At 44.0% G+C, this 24,206-nt stretch overlaps 1 protein-coding gene and 1 pseudogene across 1 annotated transcript; both read right to left on the bottom strand.

Moving 5' to 3' along the window:
• Positions 1-2,222: 2,222 nt before the first annotated feature.
• Positions 2,223-10,133, bottom strand: LOC123138705 (ATP-dependent helicase HRQ1-like; annotated as a pseudogene).
• A 3,419-nt stretch (positions 10,134-13,552) lies between these two features.
• On the bottom strand, positions 13,553-15,494 carry LOC123135539 (transcription termination factor MTERF15, mitochondrial). The gene has a single exon (XM_044554642.1). The coding sequence runs from the start codon at positions 15,383-15,385 to the stop codon at positions 14,231-14,233; it is 1,155 nt and encodes a 384-aa protein (XP_044410577.1). The 5' UTR covers positions 15,386-15,494; the 3' UTR covers positions 13,553-14,230.
• Positions 15,495-24,206: the final 8,712 nt, after the last annotated feature.

The following is a 24,206-nucleotide window of genomic DNA, read 5'->3' as shown; positions in this document are numbered from 1 at the left end:
TTGTGAAACACCCTGACCGTTGAGTACCTCTCAGTTGGCCGCATGCCACATTCACCTCGGCCACGCTACTGTCTCCCCTCATCGGCCGCCTCCACGCACGTTGCCATGCTCTGTTTGTACCACATGGATCCTTCCCTATTGTCGCACCTCCTTCTGCATCGACAAATGCCTCCTCCCTCTCTATCGTGGATCCTACCCATGCCTCAGGACCCCTTCCTCGTCATCACACTCCTCCAATGTCATCGGTCGACATTCACTAGTGAACCTGTGATCCACTATATATAAACCACCCGAATAGAAGTTCGCTATGATAGATGTCGTTCATTAGCCCATATGTAAAACGTACAAACCAAGAATTCAAAATGTGAGAAATGAAAAACAATAGGTTGTTGTCTTGTAATATAGTAGTTTGGTATTTTTTTTATATAGAAATCCCTAACAAAAAAATGCAGCAGTTCCCTCTGCAAAACACCACATTCGTCCGCTTTGTAGGAACACATGGGAAGTTCACTATGTATTAACATTCCGCGAAGCCTAACAGTCTGCCACTTGAACAACAAAAGTCTCAATGTGCAAACTACAACAATTTATCATATAAAGAAGAAGTTCACTCTTCACGGCCGCATTTCACTATCTGAAAAACTGAAGTCCACCTTTTGTAAATTTTCATAGATCATGGCTCCTACGCATAAAACAAATAAATAACAAAATTGCACTCTTAAAAAACCACAACAATTCAAAATTTCCAAAAGCAAAACTGTACTCTGTAAAAATGCGGTAGTGCTCTTGATGAACACTAAAAAAAAGAAGTTCACACTCTGGTGCGGTTGTTTTCACTACATAAAAACCTGCTACTGCAATTCATTGTCTCAACTATCCTGCACGCAGTAGCGGAGGACGGAAAAAAATTAAGGTGGGGGCGTGGGGCGCACTCTTAAGCACAATAACAAGCAATTCTCTCCTTCCACAGAATTCAGTTGATCTTGATGAGCGGCTTCTGTCGTAACCTACGAACCACAAATATGGGGACACATATAGGTGGTATGGACATGTGGACACGGGATACGTCAATTTCTAGAAACAGCCACACGGCGATATAACAAGTACATATAAATAAATAGTAAAATGCAATGTAATAAGGGAAGACAAAGAATAATTGATTGTGTGAGACGAGATGAAAATACTGCCTCATTTGTTGCCTGATTGCCTCCATGCCTCTTTTCAAGTCCTCAATGATTGAGCGATCATCAGTTTCCTCAATCCTCATGGTATGTCACTCCCTAGCCTCAACAACAATAAAATCAGAAGGTTAGCAGCAGCAAGCAACAACAGTACACACCATTATAGTAACGCAAAGCAGCCAAGCACTAAGCAGACGCAAGCCAGCGGTCAGCGGCCAACGCCCAGCTCATCTAGGAAGCACGCAACGTCTCTGGGCGTTGCTATAGGCCCAATTTACATGTCTGCGTGGCCCTTTTCATTTTTCAGCGATTCTTTTACACCTAACGAGAGTCGGCGAGCCAGCAAATGATGGTATGCATACACATATACACATTTTCAACTACTTTGTGCATTCAACTACTTTTTGCATACAGATATCATACAAAATCAAGGTAGGGCGGACGCCCGACCTCGCCCTACTGAGTCCTCCGCCCGTGGTCAGCGTAGTTGTGGTGTTACGAGCTTCACGTCTAGAAGTTGTAATCAGCGACGAAAAATGTTGCAAGCAGTGCTGCAAGCAATGACAATAGACGCGACAACCGTTGTGACTACATGTTGCAACCATCAATGGTGGATGTTGCAACCGGTGGGACAACGTGCTACAATCGACGAGGACAGATGTTGTGTCCGGTGAGATGACATGCTACAACCAGCAAGACGTATGCTGCAACCGGTAGGAAGATACATTGCAAACAGTGGGACAAAATGTTGCGAGGTCTGTTGGTTGATGCTCAATCCGGTGCAAATCTCCATTCAAAGATCTAACAGCTATGTAGTCGATTGAGTTTTAGCAAGCCCGATCAAGAAATATGTACTACTATATGGCATACAACCTGCAAAACATTATGTGTGAAATGCCATCAACTCCCCCTCATTCGTTACACGATCAACCGAACATGACACGCAGAATTGGTTTTATTGAAGAGCAATTGCAGCTTGCTGCCCAACATTATGACAGTTAAGTAAGCACTAAGTTGTGAATTTGATGGCATCTATCCAGCTTAATTAGGCTTCAGTTCAGAATGCCACTGAATGAGATCCTTTAGCAGCGCAACAGCAGCCTCCTTGTCCAGATTCTTGTTTGTGTCGCGGCATGCAAACGACTGCACACAATTGGGGCACCCGTCGGAGTTACGGCAGCCGCACGCCGACACGAGCTCTAGCGCCGCCGCGAGTAGGTCCCCGAAGAGCGTCCTCGCCTGCGCCGCCAGCCCGATGCCGCCGCGGTGCTTGTCATACAGCAAGATCCTGTCGGGGACGACCACGCGGTCGTCATCTCGCTTGCGCGTCTCCTGCGGATCCACGCACTCCGTGCCGAGATCGCCGGAGCCGCACATCATGTGCAGCGGCAGAATGCTGAGCATGGCGTGTGCGGCGCCGTGCAGCCCGCCCCGGAACCACAACTTGTTCTGCTCCATCGACGCCTTTATCGTGTGGGGGATCGTCGCCCAGACGGCCTGGGTTTCGAAGGAGTAGGAGGGGAGATGGAGAGGGATCACGTCAGAGACCTGGTCGGTCGTTTTGAATATCCGGCGATAGCCGACCCACCTCGTGGTCACCGTGCACTCGTCGGCACGGACGCCGCTAGGATCAACGGGGGCGGCGACGTCGATGTCGGTGTAGTCCTCGGTCTTGGTGTGGTAGCAGAGCTCGGACATGCTGATGCTGCAGTAGGCCGTCCTGGATGAGAGGTCGAGCCTGTCGACCAGCTAGCTCACGCCCTGGTGCATGTACACCGCGCCCTCGTGCACCTCGAAGAAGGCCTTGCTCTGCTCGATCTCCTCCAGCACTCGCTTTTCGTGCTGTCACCGTGAACCTGGAATAAGGCCTTGCACCGCTTGCTCGCCGTCTCTGTCACCGTGAACTTTTCGTGCTCGATCGCGCGGATGCTCACCGACTGCGACGGCCGCCTGACCGGGCCGGCGTACTTCCACGTGTTACCACCGGTTGGATTGCTGGTGAGGATTCCTTTGTCTTTCAAGAATGTGATGGCGTCGTTCATGGTGGCGCCGAAGTAGGGCTCGTCGCGGTCGGGCCGGAGCTGGTTCTCCACGGCGGTGCACGCGAGGTGCTGCCGGAGGACCTTCTGGTTCTGCGCGTCGACGTGGCAGCGCTCGATCGGCTTGCCGAAGAGCTTGTCGGGGTAGTTCATGAAGTACTGGTCCACGACGCCGTCGAAGGCGACGTAGACGGCGATGGAGTCCTTGGATCGCCGGCCCGACCTGCCGGCCTGCTGCCAGAGGCTGGCGATGCTGCCGGGGAAGCCGAGGTGGAGCGTGGCGTCGACGTGGCCGACGTCGTTGCCCAGCTCCAGCGCGTTCGTGGCCGCCACACCGCGGAGCCGCCCGCTTAAGAGGTCCGCCTCGATCCGCCGACGGTCGCTCGCCACGTAGCCGCCGCGGTACACGCACACGGAGCTCGCCAGCTCCGGCGCCGCCGGCACGGCCTCCTCCAGAACCTCGCGCGCCGCCGCCAGCACCTGCTCGCATAACTTCCTCGTCTTGCAAAAGGCGATGCACCGCAGCCCGTGCTGCACCATCTCGGCCAGCAGCCGGGACACCTCCGTCACCGGCGACTTCGACGCTGACGAGGAGTTCCAGAGGACGAAGTGCTTGGTGCCGCGCGGGCTGGCGTCCCGGTCCACCAGCTCCACCTCGTCCACCCCGGCGAGCTCCATGACGTGCTCGCCCGGGTTGGCCAGCGTGGCGGTGCAGAACACACTAGTAGAAAAATGGTCAAATGTGAAGCACAATAGTGCCGGTTTGAATTTCAGCCGGCAGTAATGTGTACATTAGTGCCGGTTCGTAGCGGCGATCAATAGCACCGGTTCGTGGCGAACCTTTAGTACCGGTTCATGCCACGAACCGGTACTAAAGAGGTTGTGTCAGCCTGCGGTCAGGATATGGCCCCACGAGAAATGCTAGACATACGTAAAGATTCTTACGTACCTTACGTAATTGATGACTTGTCAATTTTTAATTTGTCATTAGTTAGACACACGGGCCCACCCCAGAAATCAGGGGGGCGGTTTGATTAGCGGTTTTGGAAATTACGTAGGTTAACGTAGGGCTGTTCGTAGGTGTAGCAATTTTGATGGCCCCACCATCACCATTTAGTGCCGGTTCGTACCACGAACCGGTACTAATGAGGTTATGGCAAGCTGTTTTTAGTCACACCTCGCTCCCTTAACAAGCCTTTTACCACCTTAAATATGTTATCTCTCAAACTATCACAGGCACTTGGTCTTCATTGAACTCTATGTGTAGAATTTGTGGCCGCAATATAAGTCTTCATCGGTTTATAAATTGTTGATGACTCATATTGACAATTCAGATTGTACACACAAAGATCATTGATGATCAAAGTATTTTTAATGTTATAAGATTATATTGACAATTTAGACTGTAAAGAAATATAAGATCATGATCTAAATGCTCTTATATTTTTTGCGTTCAGTATGCACCAACTGCTAGGCGGGAGGAGCTGTTTAGTACCGGTTCGTGGCGAACCTTTAGCACCGGTTCGTGCCACGAACTGATACTAATGAGGTTGTGTCAGGTAAGGCTGGGGCCGCACGAGCACCTTTAGTACCGGTTCATGGATGAACCAGTACTATAGTTTCTTAGTAATCTGTTTTTTAGTCCCACCTCGCGAAGAGAGAGGGACTAGGAGCGGTTTATAAGCCCTGAGTGCAGAGACGATGAAGAATAGTCTCAATGCTCACGTTGCTTAGCTTCAAGCCTTCAGGAATATGGTAGACTGCACGAAGCTATGCGCAGTGCAGTTTACACTATTCCGAAAGGCTTGAAGCAAATTAACGAGCATTGCACCTCTTTTTTATTTTTAATAACTTATTACAACTCCGGACTTCTTCTGTTATGGCAAAAACTAATTGCACGTCAGCATTTCTTTTTTTAAAACTTTGGTTATAACTCCAGACTTTGACCATCAAGTTTTGCAGAAAAAAAAATAGCATAAAAAAAACTATAGCTGAAAAGAAAAAAACTATATAAAATGACCGTGAAATTGAAAATCACTATAAAATGAACTCTGAAAATGTTGAATTTTGGCAAACTAGATGAAAAACTACTCAAAAATAAATAGAAGAAAATAAATATAACAGAAAAGAAAAAACTATACAAAAAACTACGCAGAAATAAATAGAACAAAATAAAGCAGAAAAGAAAAAAACTATAAAAAAAATTGGGGCGCTGCCCTGTGGGCCTGCTAGGCCACGGGCATGCAATTACAGGCCTTAAAGGCCCAGCAGACTCACAGGGCAGCGCGCAGAATTTAGGCCCACAAGCCTGCTATATAGAGGAGTTCAAAGAGATAGCCGCGGCTGGGTTTATAAACCAGTGCGGTTGCACTTCGCCCGGCGAGGTGGGACTAAACTTTGGGGTGGCAGCGCGAGGCCTTTAGTACCGGTTGGTGGCTCCAACTGGTACTAAAGGCACATTCTATATATATAGCACTTACGAAAATTTCAGTTACATCTCCCCACTTCGTCTCCAACCTCTCGACATCGCCGCGCGCCACTCGATCCCGTCGTCGCCACCCGTCGCCCGTCGTCCGTCGTCGTCGTTGCTGTCCCCGCCGCTGCCCATCGTCGTCGTCGTTTCGCGCCGCCGCCCCGAACGCCGCCGCCGTCCGTCGTCGTCGCCGCAGTCCCGTACGTCTCTCGGACCCGCACGCCGGCGCCCCCGCCCCGTACGCCGGCGCCCCCGCTCGTACGTACGGGGCGGCGGTGTACGGGGCGGCGTACACACACATACACACATACACACACTAGAGACATACACACACACACACATTTTTTACTTATTTTCTGTTATCTGTTTTCTGTTTTTTAGAAAATTTAATTAGATATTAATTAGCTAGGTATGTGAGATTTGAACTAGTTGAATAATTAATATAACTAGTTTATTTTTAGTAAGAAAATTGTCGAACTAGTTTATTTAGGTATATGAGATTTGAACTAGTTGAATAATTAATATAACTAGTTTATCTTTAGTAAGAAAATTGTCGTATCTGAGATTTGATTATCTAATTAAAATATTATTTGTTAATGAGTTTTTCTGTTTATTTAATATTTTTATATATTTTAAGTTTATATAAATGTTAGATTAATGTCGAATGTTAGATGAATTAGATAAAAAAGTTAAATATATAGTAATGTCAATTGTTAGAGATGAATATAGTTAGATATATATTTGAATTGGCTAGATATTAATTAATGTTAGATAGTAATAAGTGTTTAATGTTTCACCTAAGTGGGATAAGTATGAGAAAGAGATGGAGGATTAGAACTAGTTTATTTTTAGTAAATGCTTAGTTGAATTAATTGAATTAATATACCTAGTTTATTTTTAGTAAATGCTTAGTTGGACTAACTGAATTAATATAACTAGTTTATTTTTAGTAAATGCTTAGTTGAATTAATAGGAGTAGTTGAATTAATTGAATTAGTAAGTGTTTAATTTTTCGCCTAATATGAACATAGGAAATGTCGTCTGACGACGGAAAAAATTTCGGTATGTGCACATACTGTGAAGACGAGCGCGGCCAGTGCGACAGAAATTTCCTTGTTGATGGTAGGCGATTCAGCATCAAGCTGGATGAGACTTTCGAATTCGATACAGTAAGTCACAACGACAAGTCTGTTTTCGTAATTAAGCATGACTTATATATGCTTCATTTGCCTGACTTATAATTTTTAATTTTTCACTATTCTACTAGCGCATCCCATGCCATGCAAGAATTTTTGTCTTGGATAAGATAGGTTTCAAAGATATGGAAACTATGGAGGTAAAGAGAGCTTACCTGAAAACTGAGCATGATGGTTATACTTTCAACGTCAAAGTATACAATGCACACACGTACACCTATTTTGAATGCAAAACTTGGCAAGCACTATGCAAGGCTTATGCATTTGAGCCTGGTATGGTTATCACCTTTGATATTCGTCCGGAAGATGATATTGAAGGTAATAGAGACATATGGGTCGATGTGCAGACGCCTCCAGTTCTATCATTATGTGAGTTCTTCTCAAATATATTTTTTGTCTTTGATATTGCTTATTTCAAAAATAACTGACAACTAATTTCTATTGACAGCTTATCTCCATTCAATCAAACATGTCCGGCGCTTGGTAGACAGGACCTTCTACTGTCCCGGAGCTGAACTAAACTACGAGGAGATAAGTCATTATGTTTCATGGCTTGAGGATCTTCATACTGTCAAGACAAATTTTTTTCCTGCACTTGGAAATGTTAGTACTCAAAACGTGCGACCAATAGTGATGGTATTGAACTACGGTCACATCTATTTAGGAATGATGGTAACATATTTACTATTTGTCCTCAGTGCATATTTTGCATACATATTTTTTTTTGCTAAACTTTCATTGCTAAGTATATTAATTAAGTACTATACGATGTTCTTCAACAAGGACTTCCGATGACAGTTGTGCCTCACGGGATCGAGACTAAAGGTCAGATGTCAATTGTTAGCTTAAGGCCAAGATATCCTGCATTGCACATGAATGCATTCAGGATTTCTAAAAGCGATGAATGCTTAATAGTGAAAGATTGGAGGAAAATTGTTAATGATCGCAGAGAAATACTAGGGGGCAGCAATGAGAAGCGCAGTCCACGATTAGGAGACAGGTTCATCGGCATGCTCCAGTATGATCAATCAAGAGAGCTATACATGTTCTATGCTATTTTACCAGAGAGAGAGTAGCTAGCAGGAGTGATTTAGCTAGTTCTTCATGCTGCTCTTAATTAGTACTTGTCCTTTCATGTCCGTGTTCTTCGTTATGAACTTAAGTGATTTGCTTTTGTGGTGTTATATATGAACGCTTATAATATCATGACAATCATGTTGAACTCGATGATTGGTTCTACTAGAAATTCTGTATATATATATATATATATATATATATATATATATATATATATATGCATAACATTTACAATGTGTAGTATCATAAAATACCAGCAAACGAAAAAGAATTAAAATAGAAACACAAAATTAAATGAAAAAAAAATCATAAAACTAAAAACCCCCAAATCTTATAGTACCGGTTGGTGTTACCAACCGGTACTAAAGGGCTCCAGGCCCCCGGAGCTGGCTCGTGCCACGTGGTTGCCCTTTAGCACCGGTTCGTGCTGAACCGGTACTAAAGGGGGGGGGGGGGGGGGGCTTTAGTGACCACACTTTAGTGCCGGTTATGGAACCGGCACTAAAGGGCCTTACGAACCGGTGCTATTGCCCGGTTCTGCACTAGTGTACTACAATTGAATACCAGCATTATGATAGAAGCTTCAGCACCTTTAACGTGTCTTAGCACAGAAAGACACAAATTTGCAGGTTACTTGTAGGGAAAACCAAAGTGCAACTGGATGATAAAAAAACAATTGGTCGGTTAGTAAGATCCAAAGTGAAAGGGGGCCAATTTACCTGCTAAAATTGGTGTGAGTTTGCATGCAAAATCTGAATGTGCAGGAAGGGTGTTCTATAATTTATTATACTCTCCAAGATATCATTGTCAGGTTTTGAATAAACAGAAAAATGTGCAGTCAGCTCAGTTGTCAAGATGGACGAGAGGTTTAAATCGGAAGGGAAATGATGATGACGTGGATGATTTCCTCATTCTTGGCTGCCCTTATGCAAAAGAGGTCTGGCACCCCTTCATCTCTACAAAACAACTTGTGGCAAGTCACGCGGAGAAAGTCGTTTCACACCTTCGAAAGGATGATACCACTCAGGTCTGCATCGCTTCGGCCTACATTGCCTGGGACTTGTGAAATGAGAGAAACAGGCGTGTATTTCGCCATGAAAGCCTCTCACTCTTTCGATCTCGAACAAACTTACTTCTCTGGAAGAGAGATATTCAGAAAACCCGATTTCCAGTCCTGTCTTAAGAACCTGACTCCAAAGAAAGAAAAAAGAAAAGCGGACTAAAAGAGAACAACAAAAGAGAGATCACTTTCGACGATTGAACAGCACTTTTATATCCAGATTGGAACTGGACTTGAACCTTCATATCTAGATTTCACTCCACTTTCACTTTCATATCAGGAACGTCGGCTTGCACTTTCAATAGTGAATTATTCACTTTCCGGAATTGGCTCATATTCACATAGGCCAAGAAAGACGAGTAAGACCTCAAACTCCCTATTTCATGTATAATCAAGAGAGATGAACTTTGCCTCGTAAAGGAGGCGTGGGAGTAGCACTCTTGCCATCAAAAGCCACACTGGCCACCATATGGGCTTTGGCCTTTGACATCAATGACGGATTCAAGTGCTGGTCCAGCAACGTTGTGCTCAGGTGGCCCATAAATAAAAAATATGCAGCCACCCCTAAAAACAAAAAATGGCAGCGAGGCGAGCCTCCTCTGCTCGGCGAGGACGCCGTCGTCGGTGAGCTCCAGCCACCTGATGCTGCCCTCCGAAGAGCACTCAGCCGACGGCGCGCGGGAGGTGGACGGAGGCTCAGAGGGTATCTACTGAAACTGCTGCTACAGGCGGTGGGCTCCTGAATTTCATCTCAACTTGAGACCGTTACCAGAGTGAAAAGAATCTTCTTATAGCAGAGCCTGTTGGGTGGATGCAGAATTGTGCTCCCCTGTTTTGCACTACTGCATCATACTAACTGAAGAATGGCGACACCAGCTCACTGTATAAGACTGTGCAAAGTGCTGTTAATTTGTATTGGACGGAGGAACATTAGCTGCAGCACATCTTGTGTGTGACGGTGAGCCGTGTGTTGTTTTCATCTTTGTTGCAAACACCTCGACAACTCTGCACCGGCGTCACCACGTTACAAACACCAACATCCACAACAACCAGTGCGCTGTTCAATTCCCCAGCCGTGCCGGACAGGTACGTCTTCCCGCCAGACATGCGACCCGCCCTGCTCTCCGACGACCGCGGCCCCTACATCGCATCCACCTACACGCCGGCCACCTCTCCGTCTCCGATGACCGCCGCCGCCAGGTTGCCGAGGAGATCATCGAGGCCGGCAAGGAGCTCAGCTTCTTCCAGGTGGTGAACCACGGCGTGGGGGAGGGCACGGTGTGGGGGTTCCGGGAGGCGGCGGCAGGGTTCTTCGCCATGCCGGCGGAGGACAAGCTCCCCTACTGCTCCTATGACATGAGCAAGAGCTTCCGGCTCCCTTACTGCTCCTGCCGTCCTACGTCGCTGGGCTCAATTTGAAAATAGCCACTAAAAAGATACAGACAACAGCTGATATCATAAGATAAAAAACTCGAAACAGCATGATTTTGTGGTAGGCATTAAAAATATCAACAGCAGCCATTGTCTTAAAAGGATTCAGGCAGTAGCACCTTCGGCATTACACCTCAAAGAAAGGAAAAATCAATAGCAGCGTTGAAATAGCTGTTACGCTCTGCTACACAAGGAGGCTCGAATCAAGGACAGACCCAGTGCATAGAAGCTCCCACACAAGGTGGGGTCTGGGGAGGGATTATAGGAACCTAGTCTTACCCCTGCAAAGTGCAATGCAGAGAGGCTGGTTCGAACCCAGGACCTCTTGGCACAAGTGGGGAGGACTTCACCACTGCGCCAGGCCTGCCCTCTACAAGGAGGTTCGAATCAAAATAAAAGAAATCGATAAATTAAGAAATTCTACAGAATGCGTCATAATTTTTTGTACGAGTTGCACCAAATTAAGAAATCAAGAAATACGCATGATATGTAAAGGATCAGCGAACCTCACTACCATTTCAGTAGGCTGGAGCTTGGCTTCAAATCTCGACACCACCAATTAAAATTGAGATGAAACTTCACCAAATTATGTGTATTTAAGTTAAGGCACTCTCCAAGTTCATGTACCCAGGTCTACGTAAGATCATGCAAATAGAGAAACTATGCTCTTTAAATCTGCTGTGACTGTTACCTACACTGCGACTTCACCGTGGCAGCAATGAAAACAGTAATTTTCTTTGTATATGTTCTCCTGATTAACCTGCATGTAAACAACAGAAAATATCAGGTCAATGACAAGGAGAGCTGTTACCAGATCCTAAACAGTAGCAATCTGACAATCAAAGCACAACAATACCAATACAAGGAAGCACTTAGAAAGAATCTGTAAACAAGATGACAAGCAGAAAACAGAACATAGAAGAGGGGCAAAATATAACCATGACAATATAAATTTTCCACATGATATTGTTTCCAGTAGTTTACAAACTATTTGATGGTACTCTCTGCAGTTCTGCAGCTTTGAACAGCTAACTGCAAGGTGTGAAATTAATTAATGCATGAAGCAATGCGAAAAAGAGAAGCAACTGCAGAATTTCTCCAAGGAAATCAACCAATGACCAGAAGAAGCAAATCTAGATCATATTAAAATAGATGGATTTCTTACTAACAAAATAATAAATCCACCAGGTAGAAAGGGGAGCAGTTCTCCAAAAAGAAAAAAAATCAAAGAGTAAGTCGAGTTTGAGGCTACATGCCTTTCATAGTGGAAGGAGAGCATGAGCTCACTGCCCATGTCCACGTATCTGACGATGGCCCATCACTGAACACTGATACTTCCCAAATCACTCTTAAAACCTGAGCATGGGAGAAAATGGAACTAAAAACACATAATTCGTTCAACCATGATTTGGAAATATATAATTGGATGAGACCATTCAGCCATGTCATCCAGGCCGGCAAGGAGTTCGGCTTCTTACAGGTACAGGCACGCACTTTGTTTTTGTCAGGCACCGCTCTGGCTCACCACCGTTGGGGGTGAACCTCCATGCTGAGACCCCAACCACCACGCTTGGCTTCTTCCCACACTGCGACCACCACTTCCTCACCATTCTCTCTCAATCCCAGGGTGACGTCGTGTGACGGAAGGTGGTAACTCGTCCCGCAATACCTGATGCATCTATCATCAAGTTCGGCACCAGATGGAGTCATGGAGCTAATCACCAATAGCAGTAGGGAGCTGGCAAGGGTCGATCACCATGTGGATATGGTCCCCAACTGCGCGGCGGCGAGGTTGCCGGAGGTGACCCTCGTCATGCCCAAGATGGCAACAGTGCAAGATGGGGTGGCCATCGGACCGATACCGGTGGAGTAGCCATGGAATCTGGCCAGGTACCGGGCGTTCAATGACACCAGGAGGGACAGAGCCCTTGAGTCCTTCAAGATTCACTGCTAGCTCTATTTCTATGAGTTTGAGTTCTCCTGGGCTGTGGTTTCCTCTCCTTCCCAACTTCTCTATCCTCTGGTTTTGATCACTTAGGTTCTGCTTTTGCTATGACCTGCAATTGCTTGCTAAATTTGTCATGTAACATTCTGTCACATTATCCATGTTTTTGTTTCATATAGTAACATAGAAGGGACTGTAGATGCATTATTAACTGCAATAAAATATAGCTAAAGCTGATTACTGGATGTGAATCAGTGTGGAGAACAAACTAAATTTATATGTCAGATACTGGACGTGGATAATCTTTTCTTTTGCAACATGTGGATGCTTAAATCGTTGTAGCTGGAAGTTAGAAACTATATAAACCTAAACAGTTGTGGCACAACACAATGCTGGTTTCTGAAAGGGCTCACCTCATACTAACCAGAGAGAGGGACAGGTCTCCGCCGAAAGAAATGTATAGCCAAAACACAAAACTGAATTTATATAAAACTGAATCATGCGGGCCTAGTGTATAATCGTAAATTCAGTTTTGTTTCTAGTAACAATGGTCATTGCAATGTAATTCTGAGAAACATGCCACTCGCCTTAATATTTCACCTGATGCATCAATCAATACACCTACTTCTTCAGACAAAAAATAATGTTTAATAGTCAGAACTGATCATTAGAAACCTCAAACCACTTGCAGCGTCCATCATTTCAATGTCAGAAAAATATACTCATGCTTAATATGGTAATTCAGCATCACCACATTATGCTTCAGTGCTACAGAAAATTTACATCCGACTATTTAGGTTTGTTTTTCTTTTACTTGAGAGATAGTTAACTGGAACTTCTGAGTAAACATAATCCTAATCCCCATGAAAAGATCAAGTTATCTTAACCATTGACTTTTCTCAAGTAAAAGAACTCATTTAAGAAAAGTTTATGAATCTTAACAGCAGGGTGATTTTTCCCTACTGATACCCATTCTATCTGAATATATACAATTTGTCACCTAGGTATATACTCTGTGTTCACTGAATATATACCATTTCTCATTTTGTTGATCATCAGCTGCAGTTACCATTTGCAGCTTTTATACAATACAAGTAATTGATGTGATTTTCTCCTCTTTTTCAGATCTAAATGGCTGTGATCTTTCATGTGTTCAAACAGAAAAAATATATATATAATGGCATGGTTACACGTTACAGTAGTGGGGATTGTTACCCCTGTTGCTAATTAAACACAGCCAGACCACATATACATCACTAATCACAACAATTTGCCACTCTTTAAGTTATACTAGAATGGACAACCAGTGGAAAGTCTCAGTGTCTATAAATCTAACCTAAATATTAAACACAGTTAGTACTAATTGACATACAGTGGAATCTAAAAAGACAAGGAAATGAAAATGAACATGCATGCTAAATAAATTTTGGCATGGAAGCAGATCATACTGATACATTTTGGCGGAAAACGACACCGCATTACTACTTTGGTTTCTAGTTTTATGAATGCTGGCTTCTTCATAAAATTTGTCCACCCACACATCGAATTTCCATGATCTTTAATGGAAATCAGAAACACAAATATATCCATGAACTTCTCATTTACAGAGATCCTCTGTAAGGAATGGCAACATCAACATATTGAGGTTCAGGAATCAAATTATCAGTGTCATAGGGAGTTAGCATTTAGCAATGACAAACTGGCATGTAACAGGCATACCATAGAAAACAACCATCATCAGCGAGGTGTGGTGCGGCTTCCTTGTGAGGGCAGGGTGATAACTTTGTTGCGCCATACGCTGTAACCAATTTCCATAGCCTTTTTTAGTTCACGTAAATCTGAAATTAGTTGGCACTTCCCCTTTGCAAGCTGCTGCATAATCTTCAGCGAGGTGTGGTGCGGCTTCCTTGTGAGGGCATATGAGCTTCTCCACAAATACCTTGTCAGACATCTTGACCGCAGAATATAAGCTCAAGTCACGATCTAGCAGTCCATTTTGCTTGAGAAACTTGATAACATAGTAGCGGGGTCTGAGTCGGCCCTCCATGCTATATGAAAGTATTTCCGACCGATGAGCAATGTACATGGGTTCCAGCCCCACCTTAGAGAACAGGAACTCGGACCTGCGCTTCAGAGGTCCCTTTGTATTCTTCAGCACACCCGGATACCTGCGCACAGCAATGCGCACTTCGGCATCAGACCACCTGAAAGTATTCTTCAAATAGTCCAATTTGGCGGCAACCTTCTCCTCGCTGAGAAACGCGACAGCCTGCAGCGCTTGCCTGAGCATCCCAGAGCCACGGGGCACACCTAATCTTTCGGCACATGCCACCATCGCCCGGACGCGCTCCGGGTTGGTGATGAGCATCCTCGGCTCCCGGATACACAGCTTGGCAATATCACAATCACCTAGCCCGCACTCCCTGAGGAAGGCAACATTGGGCTTGACCAACTTATCGAGGTCCGACGACAGAAGGTGGGACGAGCGCTTGAGCAGCCGGAGGAAGTTGTGGGAGGAGCCGAAGAGGGGCAGGTAGTACTGCAGCTTGGAGACTATGGCTCTACGGCGGAAGCGGTCGGGGGTGAGGGAGACGAGGCGGGCGATCTCAGGACGCGAGAGACCTAGGCCAGTGAGCTCGGCAACCTTAGGGGCCAGGGTTCTCCCCACGCTGGCGCAGAGGAAGAGCGGATCTTTGGCGACGACGTCGGCGCCGGAGAGGCCGAGGCCGGAGAGGAAGGCGAGGACGGCGTCGGGGTTGGCGGGGGAGTTGAGGTGGGAGAGCTTCGGGGAGGCCTTGAGGGCTTGTGGCCGGGTGAGACCGCAGGTGGCGACGAGGTACTCTTCCACGGCGAAGCCACTGGGATTTGGGGAAATGTGGGGCGCGGCGGCGGAGAGGAGACGGCAGAGTGGGAAAATGGCAGAGCTGGAGGTGGGGGAAGAAGATAGGAGACGGGAAACGACGCACTCTCGGAGGCGGAGCATGGCGCAGGAGCGGCGGCGACGGCGGGCGGCGGCGGCGGCGGCAGAGATGTTTTCGATGGATTGCAAATGCTACTGCGTGTCGTCGGGGTTTTTTTTTTTTGAGGGTCTGCGTGTCGTCGGGTTGTCGTCGTGTTCTGCTATATTCACAAATTTGATGGGCCTGCGTGTGAATGGGCCTGCGTACCCACTATCCACATAACTTTTGTCATCCATTGTTCTGCTATATTCTCATTTTCCCACTTTTTGGTTCACATATTTTATTTATTTATTTTATATGAAAAAAATCTTACATTTTTTGTTTTGCTTCCACAAATAATTTCATTTTTGGATTGTTTCCACTATATATAATGTCCTATTTTTTTTCTTTACCACTGCTTACATAAATGGATTATTTTTCTTCAACTATGTAATAGATAATGGACGCCAATATCTGGTGATCGACCGCCATGGTACGTGTCAATATCTGTCGCTGGGGTGAGCTGCTCGCAGCAACGAACCAGCTCTCGTCGATCATTTGCATGAACCCCCATTGGCCCATAGGACCGGCTTACTTTTTTATTTTTACTAGCAAAAGAGCCCGTGCGTTGTAAAGGGAGAGAAAACATAACACACGCTCTTAACCCAACAACCATCTCTTGAGACCACAATAGATTCATCTCCTTTATTTTTGCGAGGCATCATATTTGTGTTGCCCCTTATCCTCCTTCTCACCCTCGCCAGTGATGGCCTCAGTGTTCACACAAAACAAAGCAAAAAACATGTTTAAATATGGTTAATCCTAAGGCGTCTCTCCCCCCCTCTATCCTCTCTCTCTCTCTCTCTCTCTCTCTCTCTCTCTCTCTCTCTCTCTCTCTCGCTCGCTCTCTCTCACTCTCGCGATGAGAAATCTATTATTTTCCCCTGCGATATTTTTCAGAGGTATGCATGTGTAGTTATTGATGTTTTCTTTTCCCTATATGATTATAGTGGGGTGTTTATTTGCAATCCGGATCGCCACCGGTACGAAAGAAAAACGGATCTTGCTTCCAAAACAATATTTTAAAACTATTTAAGATGTAAAATTAACATCATATTTCGATTCTACACATTTTTTTAATAAAAGTTCATATACAATATTTTAAAATCGCAGTTACGGTTTAAAAGATACGTATTTTAGAAAATTATTTGTTTGACTTAAATATATTCCAAAATAATATTTAAAAATACTTAACATGTAAAAATAATCTCATATTCATATTCTACATATTTTTCTAATGAAATTTCATATATAACATGTTCAAATCGGAGTTACGGTTTAAAAGATATGGATGGTTTAAAAAAACATTTATTTGACTTAAATATGATCCGTGGATAAATTACCTAAAACATCAGGGGGGGTTCGAAAAATGTAAAATAACGATTCGGGTATGACTTAAGTCCGGACTGTGGGTTGATTTCAAGAAAATACAGGGACTTTTGTGTAAAATATGGAAAAACGATTCGTTTTAACTTAAAACAGGACTGCGGGTTGAATTCTCTAAAATAGAAGAACTTTTCTAAAAAATGTCATGACGGACGAAAGAAACTCAATTTTCTTTATTATTAGGTAAAGATTTTAAACGTCATGGATGACAAAAATACTTATTTTTTTATAAAAACACAAAAAATGCCATGATATTAGAAAAAAAATTGACATGTACATGAAACAAGGCATCTTTAAATAATGAAAATGTCATCACTTTAAAATGAAAAAGAATGGCATCTCCTAGTATAAAAATTACATCCATTTAAAATAAAAATTGCCATCTCTTAGAATTTAAAACGCCATCTCTGTAATATAAAAAAATGACATTTCTTACGATGACCTAGTTACCATTATGTGACGTGCCAGTGGTCTTGCGCCGAGATTCGTGCAACGGTGGAAAGGGGGTCGCTGCGAAGGCGGGCGGTCGTCAGGTAACGTTTGCAAAGATAATTTATTCGCAGTAGTAATCTCTACTATTAAAGTGAAGTTTGGTCTATGGCCTCCACCTCCCACCAACCCCTTGGACCTAATTTTTATATTACCAACCCCTAAAACTGACTCAAAGAAGAGTCGGTTGATACGCCTCCAACATATTTATAATTTTTGATTATCTCATACTATTCTATATCTAATACCTAATAATAAAGGGGCTATGTCAACAAAATTGTCTCCAAAATTGCAAAACTTTAACCATCAATGCCACCTATAAGTAGTAAAAAAACGTTTCACATAAGGGAATCCCCACCTGGGCCGGCCCATGCAGTCGGTACCTTTTATACTGCGCTACGTGCATTGCGAGGAGACACAGCGCCCCTATTTGGGTTGGCTCATGTCCAGGCGGCCTGTTTTTTAAGTTTCAATTTTATTTTTTGTTTTCCTTTATCGTCTTCGTTTTTTCTACTTTAAGTAATTTGGGACTTCAAAAAAGTTCTGAAATTAAAGAAGTTGTGGATTTTGAATAATTTTTAACAAAATATAAATATTTGTGGATTCAAAAAATATTCCCAATTTTTAAAAACTGTTAGCATATTCAAAAAATGTTTGAAATTTTGAAAAAAAATATTCAGGAAATAAAAAAAATCATATTTTTTTCTAAAAAGTTCATTTATTAAAGTTTTGTAATGAAATAGAACAAAATTTCGCCAATTCAAGAAATGTCCATGACTTCAAAATAGTTTATTGATTCATTAAAATTTTCACGGGTTCAAAAAATGATCATGCATTCCCGAAAATATTTGTTAATAAAAAAATGTTCATGAATTTCAGAAATTTCTCCATCAATTTCCAAAAAAGAATGTTCATCGAGTCCAGACATGTTCGCCTATTCAAGAATTTTTTTTTAATAAATGTTAAAAAATGTTTTTTAAAAAATTATAAAATATTTATGAATTAAATTTGTGTTCATGATTTTAGAAAATGATCGAAAATCTATAAAAATGTTTACGAATTTGGAAAATGTTCATGATTTTAGATATGTTCAAGAGTTTAAAAAATGTTCATCGTCATTGGAGATTATGATTCTCAAAAATTGTTCACTACTTCACAAAAATGAGAGTAATAGTGTATCTCGGTGATGCAGCAAAATATGGTCATCGTCATTGGAGATTATGATTTTTTTTCTTCTGTTGCAACGCACAGACCGCTTTGCTAGTATATTATCAATCTTGGATACTCTATATATAATTTTATATCATTTTGGGGACTAACCTAACTCAGTGCCTAATGTCAGTTGTTGTTTTCTGCTTGTTTTTGGTTTTACAGAAAATCTGTATAAAACGGAGTCTAAACGCTACGAAACTTTTTAACAATTTTTTTCTAGACATAAGAGACCCTAGAAGCTCCAGGGAAGGACCAAAAGACCTATGAGGAGACGGCAAGCCAACAGGGTGCACCCGGGGGGTGGGCGCGTCCTGGTGCCTTGTGGGCCCCTCGTGGCTCCGTCTGACCTAATTCCAGCGATATAAATTCTCAAATATTCCAAAAACCGCAGAGAGGCTGACGAATCAATTTTACCGCCGTCACAAGTCTCTATTCATCCGCCATCCCATCTGGAGGCCTTTTCCGGTACTGTGCCGGAGGGGGAATCGATCACGGAGGACTTTTACATCAACATTCTTGCCCTTCCGATCATGTGTGAGTAGTGATTAGGCAGATGGTTTCTTCTCTCTTTTTGATCATCAATACAATGTTCTCTTCGGAGATCGACTCGATGTAATCTTTTTTTTGCGGTGTGTTTGTTGTGATCCGATGAATTATAGGTTTATGACTAGATTATTCATTGAAAATGATTGAGTACTTTCTGAACTTTATTATGCATGATTATTATAACTTTGTATTTCTCTCCGATCTATCTGTTTGGTTCGGCCAATTAGATTGATTTATCTTCAATGGGAGAGGTGCTTTGTAGTAGGTTCAATCTTGCGCTGTCCTCACCCAGTGACAGCAGGGGTAGCGAGGCACGTATTGTATTGTTGTTAATAAGGATAAAACGACAAGGTTTAATCATATTGCTTGGTTTATTCTATCTACATCAATCTTGCTTAAACTATTACTATATTTGTCATGAACTTAATACCATAGGTGCATGCTAGATAGTGGTCGATTGGTGGAGTAATAGTAGTAGATGCAGACAGGAGTCAGTCTACTTGTCACGGACGTAATGCCTATATACATGATCATTTCCATAAATATCATCATAACCATGCGTTTTTTCTATCAATTGCCAAACAGTAATTGTCTACCCACCGTATGCTATTCTTTAAAAGAGAAGCCTCTAGTGAAAACTATGACCCGCAGGTCTATTTAAATCATATTGCTAAAACAAAAAATATCTTACTGCAATTTTTTTACTTTGCAATTTATCTATCTAACATTATCAGATTTAATCCTTGCAAGTAACGAGTTCAAGGGGATTTGACAACCCTCTTGCCCGCGTCGGGTGCAAGCATTTTCTCTTGTGGGTGTAGGTACTGCTTACTAGGCGTTTGCGTAATTCTCTATTGGTTCGATAACATTGGTTCTCACTGAGAGAAATACTATCCGCTACTATATTGCTTCACCCTTCCTCTTCGAGGAAAATCCCAACGCAACTCACAAGTAGCATTTGTGAGGCATGAACTAGGTTGTTGAGTACCATTCTAGAGTAACTCATTGATTATGGCTTCAATTTCATCCGGTGGTGTGAATACCTATAAGGCCTTTGATTCACTGGTTGACTATCGTGAGGTGAATCCGATGGTCACACGGTCTTCTAGGAGGGAGGGTAGCAGGTTCTAAGAACACATCAGAGAAAGAGGACCAAACCTGATTGAGTCCTCTTCTACATCTTGAGTACTTCCCACTCCAATGGCTTTGCTCTACCTCCTACATAAGTTTTTTTCTCCACTTGGTTTTTCCCCTAACACCAAAATTAATCACATGTTGGTTTTTTGTCTACCACCGAATAAACACAATGCTGGTCCAGCACCTCTCCCTCGGTCTTTCATCATCCCGTCGATCGTCAAGCTCTTCTCTAGGGTTCGATGCCTCCGCCCCTATGTTACTCCTCTACTGCTGCCCCTTCCGCCACCTGCCTCATATACCTCTCCATCCGTCAGAGCATCTACAAAATCCCCCATACCCGCCCCCAAACGCCTGGTTAATGTCCAGACGAAAGAATGCCACCCAACCGGACGCTCAATATCCGACCCAAACACCTGGACTGACCGGCACTCCCCATATCCGGCCCATATTTGGGGCAGATATGGGGATGCCCGGACGCGCCCAAGCACGCCCGCTACATAGGACGGGCCGCTAGGGCCCACACGGACACCATTGGTATAACGAGCATCTCCTCGAGTTCGCACCGCATGGCACTGCTCTGGTGTGCCTCCCAAGGGAGCAAGTCCGGCTATTTAAGACGGACGAAAGCGACCCAACCCTAGCACATCCCCATTCCACCCCGCGCCGCCAGCCTCCTTCTCTCCTTCCCACCCATAGCCGTTAGCCATGGCCTGGTAGTGGATCACTACATACACCATGTTGATGCCAGAGTGTCAATTGCAGCTGTGGGAGGAGATCTGGGCGAGGCGTGCTGCTCGTTTCGCTGACGGCCTATCACCCGATTCGCCCAAACTAGAGGAGGAAGAGAAGGAGGAGGAGCCAGAGCCTGAGGAGGAATAGGAGGAGGAGGGGGAGGCGGAAGCGGAGAAGGAAGAGAAGGAGTTGGGAAAGGACAATGCTGCCATGAAGGAAGAGGAGCCAGAGCCAAAGGATGCGGCGACGGCGGCAGATCCGACGCTTGCGGGCTTCAACATGGCCAACGCCATGGCGGAGTTCGAGGAGGCCCAGACGAACGAGCTGGTGGAGGCGAACCGCCGCATTCTCCACCAGCGGGAGGCGGAGGTCGACGAGCTCTTCACCCAGTTCGACGAGGAGGATGAGGACGAGTCGACCGTGCGCCCGACCGCCAATGATAATGAGACCGACGGCTCCAGCACCAACATCATCAACATCTCCGACGATGAGAACGCGTAGTTTAGTTTACGTAGATCATGTGGTTAAATGGATTTGTATGAAAATGGTAATCGGATATGCCTACCATGGTAGTTTGTGATGAAATTTGGGGTGTACCAGGTCACCTTCTGCGGACGCGCCTGGCAACTGGTTTTAGGTATGTATGGTTGTAGATGCTCTCAGCCCATGTCTTCTCCTCCCCTAGTGATGCTCACCCGCTTGCCTTCCATGCCTCTCTCGGGTCGCAACATCCCACGGAAAAGGATCGAGAAGCTCTTCAGGCGCGGTTTCCCCGCGCGGCGGCTTGGGGACAAGCCGCTGCTCAAGTGGGGGGGGGGGGGGGGATGTTAGGGTCCCTGCCAACATCTAACAACCAAAGCACAAGATCACCAACACAAAGGAAGCACTTACAAAGAATACGTAAACAAGATGACAAGCAGAAAACAGAACATAAAACAAAGGCAAAATGTAACCATGACAAGTTTTCCACATGATATTATTTACAGCAATTTGTAAAAACTATTGGATCAAACTCTCTGCAATTCTGCAGCTATGAAGAGCCAACTGCAAGGCGTGAAATTAACTAATGACATGAATCATGAAGCAATGAGAGAAAGAGAAGCAAGTGCAGAATTTCACTAATGAAATCAACAAATGACCATTCTTAAAATATGAACATTGGGAAAAAATGGAACTGGCCACACATAATTTTTTCAACCATGATTTGGATAAGTATAATTAGATGAGACCATTCAGCCATGCTATCCAGGCCGGCAAGGAGTACAGGCACACACTTTGTTTTGTCAGACACCGCTCCGATGTTCCCACCGCTGAGGGGGGTGATCCAGATGAATCGTGAACTACTACCCGTCCATGCCCAGACCTGACCGTCATTGTCGCGCTCGGCTTTTCTTCCCACGTTGCGACACCCACCTCCTCACCGCGCCCTCCCAACCCCAGGGTGACCGAAGTTGGCCCATCGTCCCACCAATAGCAATGGGGTGCTGGCGAGGGTCAAGCACAGCACCATGTGGTCACCAACTCCAGGGCAGCGAGGTTGTTGGCGGAGACCCTCATCATGCCCAAGATGGAGTGCTAAATAGGCCCGACGCCGGAGACGATGGATGAGGCAAGGAATCCGGCCAAGTACTGGGAGTTCATGGAGGCATACCATGCAGGGAGAGAGTCCTGGAGTCCTTCAAGATCCACCACCACCACCATCTCTATTTCTATGAGTTTGGGTTGCCTGTCGCCTCCCCTCCTGACCTGTAATTTCCTCTCATTCCCAACTCTTATTTCTCCTTCGGTTTTGATCGCCTAGGTTCTCCTTTTGCTAAGACCTGCAATCGCTCATTAAATTTGTCTTGCCACATACTTCCGTATTTCCATTTCTCCCATATATTATAACATAAATGGTCGGAATTCGTAGTCAGTCTTGCAAAAGTACAAGTAAATAGGAACTGAAGATACGCTATTAACTGCAACAGAATAAAACTAAAGCAGAACTACCATAGGTCTCCTGTTGTGTGAGCAGTATATAAAAAGAAATGAATTTATATGCCAGACCTGGATGTGGATGCTAATTGAAATCATTGTAGATGCAACATAAACTGCTGTGACACAGCAGAATGCTGGTTTCTGAAAGGGCTTACCTCACAGCAACCAGACAGAAGAGACAGGTCTGCAACCGAAGCACAAAGATGAGAACTCGTGGACCCCTTGTTTTCTCCATAACGGCGATAAGACAGAACTTAGTGTCTACTATTTATTGGACAGTAGTATCTTATAGCAAAAGAAAATGCTAAGTTTTAAATCCAATCTTTGAATTTTTGATAATCACCCCAATAGGCTGTACCCTGAGTAACTGCATAGAGAAGCTGATCTCAACAGATAAACAAAAAAAATTTGCAGTGCTACACAGAAAGAGAAGGCAGTCGCATCTGGAATCATAGATAATACAGTGTACAAGGCAGATCTCTGTGTGATAGAGGCCATATAAATATAAGAATACCATAAAGTGTTCTTGTGAGTCTAGACTCTAGTGTGAAAAGTAGATTCATATATATCAGAGGGACATTACGCTGTGGAGAACTGGCATTACTCCCACTTCAGTAATATGCATATGGTCTACTTCAGTGGCAGCACCATAAGGACCAAGGATGTAAATTAATGGATAAATTGGACATGCATACATAAACTTCAGTAAATATAGATAAGAGTATTTTATATAACTACCTGGCTGTCGAGCATGCCCATGTTGAGAAGCTTAGCAACATTTTCTTTTATTCCACATTAACATGTCAACTGATCTCAGAATGCAGTCTTCCCCTGATACATTAACATGCTTGACCAGACAGAACTGGCCCCACAAACTATATATGCTGACCAAGCAGAAAGAATATAAGATATGTGTAAATAGAGTACGGAATGCTCTCTATCTGCATCAAGTGACCTTCCATGCATAAACATTCCTGATTTGCTATACCTCTCTTTTTCTTCCTGTGAGGAATCTTGAAAAATTGGCATTTGTGGTTGCGACGGTTAAATAGTCTGGAGATACTCCTCAGAAATAGGCCAGGTGCAGGTGAATAAGTTTTGTCAATATGTCCAGCAGAAACTTTACATCAGACTAATTAGGTTCATTTTTCTTTTATTTCAGAGATAGTTAGCCAGAATTTCTGAGTAAAACATAAGTCTAATCCCAGTGAAAAATAACAAGCTATCTTAACCTCCAATTTTGATCAAGTAAACCCCGTTTATGGAAAGTTTATCAACCTGAACAGTAGAGTGACCTTTCCCTAGTGGCGATATGCTTAGATATAT

Source organism: Triticum aestivum, chromosome 6B (genome assembly GCF_018294505.1).
Source record: "Triticum aestivum cultivar Chinese Spring chromosome 6B, IWGSC CS RefSeq v2.1, whole genome shotgun sequence".
NCBI classification, from domain to species: Eukaryota; Viridiplantae; Streptophyta; class Magnoliopsida; order Poales; family Poaceae; genus Triticum; species Triticum aestivum.
The sequence above is the reverse complement of the archived record's forward strand: the minus strand, read 5'-3'. Positions and strand labels throughout refer to the sequence as shown.